The following is a 6,512-nucleotide window of genomic DNA, read 5'->3' as shown; positions in this document are numbered from 1 at the left end:
AACATTAAAAAATTAAAATACTAAAATAAAAATGCACATCTTGGTTAAAAAAAACAGCAGTTTTGAGAAAGCTCCAGCTTTTAATCTGTTGCCTCGGAGATGGGGGACAGTTAAATACTTTTCAGTGATGTCACAGACATCTCCGTGGCAACAGTCCCAGGTCGCATTAGTTAATTGAGAGAAATCTTTAATGGAGTGTTTCTATGCTAAATGTTCAAAAGTTATTTTTAAGCATACACAACATAATCACCAAGCAAAACTATCTTCTGTAAGGTTTTCAGAAAAAAAAAACTGCATTCATAGTCACGCAAAACTGTTCCGGTTGCTGTTGAAACCAAAAGAAAGGAAAGCTATCAACAAAAGGTGTTTCCAAAACACTTTCCCCCAAAAAATAAAAACAAAACAAACAAAAAAACAAAAAATCAGGCCATGTCTGAAACAGCTTCCTCACCTACTGCGGAGTACACTGGATGAGATGGTTGTTAAGTAGGTGAAATTTTCTCTGAATGTCATGTACTTAAAATCCCAAGATGATATACTTTTTTTTCGGGGTTTCACCAAATATATTCAAGAGCACACTTTTCAGGAAGTACTTTTTACTAACGTTACTTACTTTTAGGAAAACCCACAAAACTGTGTGGGAGATCCACAGAGTGTTCGGGGGGGGGGGGGGGGTGTCCCATAAATCAGAGAGGAAGAGGTGGGGCCTTTTTACTACAAGGGAGAACACTTCCACAGTACCGCTGGAAAATAGTATGGAGGATATGCTTACCATACTTCCCTTCGTGTAGTAAAAATATGCAATGAACAGTATGTTCAGTAGACGGTACATCAGTACAATACTTGTAGTTAGAAAGCTGTTTTAGACATGGCCCTAATTCACCTACCGAGCCACACCCACCCTAATGTCACACCCACGCCACACTCTGAGGCTCAGTGTGGGGCTCTGGTTCTTTATAGGGAATAGCTCAATGTGAGGTGTGCTAACTGAGTGTGCGTGCATGCGTGTGTGTCTGTGTGTGTGTGTCATATATAAACTACACTAGATATAAGAATTTTTAAAATACCAGAGTGTAAAAGTGACAGGATGAGGAAAAACTAGTTTTTTTTAAATCTACGAATTCCTTGAACATGAAAATGTCCATAATTTCCATAGGAAAAGCTCTATTTATATTAGCAAAATATTACCCTGATATATTGATCATACCAAGCCGTAAAATCGTAAAACGTACCCTTATGGCATTCGTGTGAATCAGACAGAGAGACAGAGAGAGGTTCGAGTCTGAATCTTCCATAAGAGGAAGAGACTAAGGTGTAAAAAATAGTGGTATAGTTGGTATAGAAGAGCATTCTTGTATGCATGTGCATGTATGCGTGTGCGCGCGCATATGAACGTGCATGCGCATGTCTGTATGCGTGTCTGTGTATAAAAGTTCACACTAGGGCCTGTGCAGCCTGCTTCACAGATGCAGCAACAACATTACTGACCCACGCATGGACTCAGCTCCACCCAAATTCAACATTGCAACCTCCCGCGGGACAGCGTCTCACCCCTAACACGCCTTAACACTTCTCCGCTAACAGCCACACCGTGCCTCAGCACTTCTCCTCTAACAGCAACAGCACACCTGTACACGTTTCTAACAACAACACTGCACCTTAACACTTCTCTGCAAACAGCTACACCAAGCCCTAACACTTCTCCTCAAACAACACCACGCTTTAACACTTCTTTTCTAACAGTAACGCCATGCCTTAACACTTCTTCTCAAACAACAACACCACACCTTAACGCTTATCCTTAAATAGCCACAACAAGGGCCGTCAGTGTTGCATCGTGGGGGAGGCTAGGTTAAAGACAGCACAGACAGAGGTGAGCTGTTCACACAAAGACACACACATACCCCACAAACAGCCAATGCGCATACTCCTGTCAACATAAAATAAGACACACATTTCCCCCTTCCCACTGCCAAAGGCTAAACTAAATGAATATTTTTTTTTTAAACATGCTGTCTCCAAGCTTTCTTTAAGAATCCTGCTTTGACAAGCCTGCCCTGAAATGCAGCGACCCCACAGATTCCTGCCCAACACCAGGCAACCAGCAGAGGGTGCTGTGGAATCCTCATTCACAAAAAAACAAAAAACTCAACCTGTGATTTAGTTAAAATCGACCCATCTCGGTAGAGACATGCAAACACACACAATCTATCTCACACAGATGTACACACATACATGCGGGCAGGCCCACACTCACACAGTCACACAGACACACACTGACACACTCTCTCACTGACACACACACTCACACACTTACACCTGCACACACACTCACACATAGAAACAGAGTGGATGCATGCTGAAACCCACACACACACACACACGCGCATTCACAGTCACACTCACACACTCACACATGCACACACACAGTCACACACACTGACACACTCTCACACTCTCACACACTGACACACACACGCATACACGCGCACACACACACACACTCACACATACTCACACTTATACACACACACACACACACACTCTCTCTCTCTCTCTCTCTCTCTCTCTCTCTCTCTCCCTAGCTGAAGAGCTTGACGAAGCAGCTCTGGCAGTAGGGCTTGTCGTTCTGCTCCTTGAAGGTGCCCTTGTTGAGCTGCTTGAGGCAGAAGGCGCAGACGAAGTGCTCGGGGTGGAACTTCTTGGCCATGGCGGTGATGCAGCGGCCGGTGATGGGCTTCTGGCAGCCGGAGCAGAGCGAGCCGCGGCGCTCGTGGTAGTGCACCTCGCAGTAGGGCTGCCCGTCGTGCTCGAAGAAGCTGCCGTTCACAAAGGGGGTGAAGCACTCCTGCGCAGGGCGAGAGAGCGAGAGAGAGAGGGAGGGGGGGAGACAGAGAGGGAGAGGGGGAAGAGAGAAGAAGAGATAGAGAGAGAGGGGGAGGAGAGAGAAGAGAGAGGGGAGGGGGAGACAGAGAGGGAAAGAGAGAGAGAGGGGGAGAGAGAAAGAAGAGATAGAGAGAGGGGGGGAGGGAGAGAAAGAGAGAGGGAGAGAGAAAGAGAGAGGGGGAGGGAGAGAAAGAGAGAGGGGGGAGAGGGAGAGAGAGAGGGAGGAGAGAGAGAGAGGTGAGATAAAGTCTACACAACTGTGTCCTGAAAGCCTGTGTCTACATGTATACACACGCATACACACACTCACACTCACACTCACACACTCACACACACACACACTCACACACACACACACTACCACACACACACACTCACACACACACACACTCACACTCACACTCACACACACACACACACACACACACACACACTACCACACACACACACTCACACAGACACACACTCACACTCACACTCACACACACACACACACTCACACACACACACTCACACTCACACACTCACACACACTCTCACCCTGCAGACGAAGCACTCGGGGTGCCAGAGTGAGTTGAGGGCGGAGATGTAGTTCTCCAGGATGGCACGGACACAGCCGCCACATTTGGGCGCAAACATGTCAAAGTAATCCTTCCGGCAGTACGCCTTGCCGTCCTTCTCATGGAAACCTGCAGAGGGCAGCACAGAGCACAGCACTCACATCGCATTGAGTCTTCAGGTAACCGGCAAAATAAAGGAAACACTCCTGTAAACAAGGAATACAAAATAAATTGAAAGCAGGCGCTTGCACAAAGGTGTAGTTCCTGAGTTAACCAATAATTTTATATCCCAGCATGCTTTTGGTTGTGTATAGAAATACTGGGCATGCCCAGGTGCCCATTATTTTGGCTACCATGCCTAGAAGAACAGATCTCAGGGACTGTGAAAGGGGGTGGTTGTTGGGGCATGTTTGGCTGGAGCTTCAGTGACTAAGCCTGCGGTTTCACAAGGAATACTGTTGAAGGAGAGGCTGGCGTGGAAGTCTGAGGGAAAGGCATCGTCGTCTAGGGGCTGCTGTGGTTCAAAGCCCACATTCCTCAACCGTGATATTGGTTCAAGAAGCAAGACAAAGCTGGTGAACGAATTTGAACCCGCTGACTGCAAATATCAATTTAGAGCATGAGCAGGTGGTTTCACCAAGAACAGACTGTTGAAGACTTCACACAAAGGCATACGATGTTTGGCGTTTCCTTTATTTTGGCAGTTACCAGTACTTCCTATGATAGTGCATATATTTGATGTGTAACATGGGGAAGAGCTAGACAGCTGGTATTTGAGGGAAAGACGGCTGTACCAGGCAGGCTCAGGGCAAACAATCCGAATAACACAACTGTGGATGATCAAGAGCACTGTTTAAATCCCTGTTTGTCTCTGCTGTTTATGAAGTACCATCAGGGGAAAAACACGACGGAGATCGGTGAATTGTGTGTAATTATTAATTTGAACATCCTGTGTATGAATACCTTTTGTTCTAAGAACCTGACTAGGCAATAGAGAACCTGGCACAATGGAGACCACTTTTCAGGAAGGAGATTTTGGGAAGAGAGAGAGAAACTCACCCTCCGGGCCGAAGAACGCCCCACACTGTGCGCAGAAGAAGTGGTCCGGGTGCCAAGTCTTGTCCAGAGCTGTCACCACTTTCTGCAGACAGACAGTCAGACGGACGGATGGTCAGTGACCTCTGACCCTCAGCACAAGCTCACACGCAGACACTGATACACTCAGGAGTAATGAGAGGAATGCTGGTCTGTCTTTGAGGGTGTAATTCATGGGACTGAGCAGCGGGGGGTAGCAGTAGTCCAACAGAGGCTGTGTTGATTCCTCAGCTGAAAGTCTAGTCCCGCCCACTTCCACTGAACACGGAGGGGCCTCCCAGCAGTTACAGTTTTGCTTGAGACTGTGTGCGTGTGCATGTCTGTGTGTGTGTGTGTGTGAGTGTGTGCGTGTGTGTGTGTCTGTGTGTGTGTGTGTGTGTGCGTGTCTGTGTGTGTGTGTGTGTGTGTGTGCGTGTGCATGTCTCTGTGTGTGTGTGTGTGTGTGTGTGTGTGCGTGTCTGTGTGTGTGTGTGCATGTCTCTGTGTGTGTGTGTGTGCGTGTGCGTGTCTGTGTGTGTGCGTGTCTGTGTATGTGTGTATGTGTGTGCGTGTCTGTGTATGTGTGTGTGTGTGTGCGTGTCTGTGTGTGTGTGTGTGTGTGTGCGTGTGTGCGCACGCATGCGTGTGCATACTCACGTCCAGTATAGGCCCATTGCAGTAGTGGCAGCGTGGGGAGTACAAGTTGTGGTAGTCCTTCTCACAGTATGGCTGCCCGTCGCGCTCAAAGAAATTGCGAGAGCCGATCTCCTCCTGGCAGTGTGTGCACACAAAATGCTCCGGGTGCCAGGTGCGCCCCATCGCTGTCACGACCTGCGCGGGGGGGGGGGATTGTACAGCTTTCAATAAGGGAAAAATATCTGTTTACAGTTCATATATTTACCACACTCAAGGGCCAGGGCAGGTGGAAGTGAGGGGCACTTAGTTTGGGGGCAGGTGGAGGAGAGGGGTTGTTAGATTAGGGGTAGGCGGAGGCGAGGGGTAGTTTGGGGACAGGTGGAGGTGAGGGGTAGTTCATTTGGGGACAGGTGGAGGTGAGGGGTAGTTAGTATGGGGGCAGGTAGAGGAGAGAGGCAGTTAGTTTCGGGCAGTTGTAGGCGAGGGGTAGTCATTTTCAGGGCAGGCGAAAGCAAGGGGCAGTTTGGGGGCAGGTGGAGAGGGTGGCGTCAGGGTCCCCTCACCTGTCCTACGATGGGCTTGCGGCAGGCCCCACACACGCCCTTGGCCACGGTCTGCACACCCAGCCGGTTGAGGTCGGACTGCAGGCTTCCCAGCATGTTGTCCAGCTTGTTCCCCTGACTGGTCCCCGGGGGCGATGACACCTTTCCCTGGGACATGATCTGAGAGAGCAGAGCCAGGTCACAGGTCACAGGTCAAAGGTCAGAGGGCATTCAGGCAGCCACATTAATCACGCAACACAAATACACACAACACAACATTCTGCACAGAGACCCATCCCTTTGGACGTATTTGTTTTCTAACGAATGCATGCGCACTCAGACATTAAAGCACTGCACACATTTCTGATCCTTTTCTATGGTATTGTTCTCTTTGGGGAAAATACTTCAGCAGCTGGCATTTGGAATTGGCATAACATCATTAAACCAAAGTCCCTTCCTCACCCAGGCCACACCCCCACCCCGCTCCCCGCACCCCAGGCCACACCCCCTGTCAGGGCATGTTTGCAGCAGCAGGCTCTGCCTCACTTCCCCCGTCAGCTCATAGGAATGTGTTTCTCATGGCAGATATAAACACAGCGAGACCAAACCCCCCCCCCCTCCCCCCGCAGATCCCTACTGTCAGGATTATGCACCTCTGAACCACACCCTTCCACTACGCCACAGGCTCACCTAATGCTATCTCCATACAGCATACAAAGCACCTTCATAAGCAGTCTCTTACCACTTCATAACGCCTCCATACAGCATACAAAGCACCTTCATAAGCAGCCTGCTACCACTTAACAAATCTGCC

The 6,512-nt window shown here is 48.9% G+C and overlaps 2 protein-coding genes across 3 annotated transcripts in view; both read right to left on the bottom strand.

The window, feature by feature from the left end:
* Window positions 1-1,725: 1,725 nt before the first annotated feature.
* The window catches only part of LOC135238831 (paxillin-like), a 34,405-nt gene continuing 29,618 nt past the window's right edge, over window positions 1,726-6,512 (bottom strand). For both annotated transcript variants that reach the window (XM_064306935.1, XM_064306934.1), the window contains exons 7-11: window positions 5,720-5,878; window positions 5,178-5,351; window positions 4,506-4,587; window positions 3,427-3,575; window positions 1,726-2,848 (exon numbers count right to left, since the gene is read on the bottom strand). In XM_064306935.1, coding sequence (XP_064163005.1) covers window positions 2,582-2,848; window positions 3,427-3,575; window positions 4,506-4,587; window positions 5,178-5,351; window positions 5,720-5,878 — 831 coding nt within the window. In that variant the 3' untranslated portion in view covers window positions 1,726-2,581. The remainder of the gene's footprint in view (window positions 2,849-3,426; window positions 3,576-4,505; window positions 4,588-5,177; window positions 5,352-5,719; window positions 5,879-6,512) is intronic.
* LOC135238830 (uncharacterized) overlaps window positions 5,886-6,512 on the bottom strand; it is a 6,288-nt gene continuing 5,661 nt past the window's right edge. The window contains exon 3 of the mRNA XM_064306932.1: window positions 5,886-6,512. This exon is cut by the window's right edge and continues 924 nt beyond it. The gene's annotated coding sequence lies outside the window, so the exon portion shown is untranslated.

The sequence above is a fragment of the Anguilla rostrata genome, chromosome 14, assembly GCF_018555375.3.
Source record: "Anguilla rostrata isolate EN2019 chromosome 14, ASM1855537v3, whole genome shotgun sequence".
Lineage (NCBI taxonomy): Eukaryota > Metazoa > Chordata > Actinopteri > Anguilliformes > Anguillidae > Anguilla > Anguilla rostrata.
Note: the sequence above shows the minus strand (reverse complement) of the source record. Positions and strands in the feature narration are given on the sequence as shown.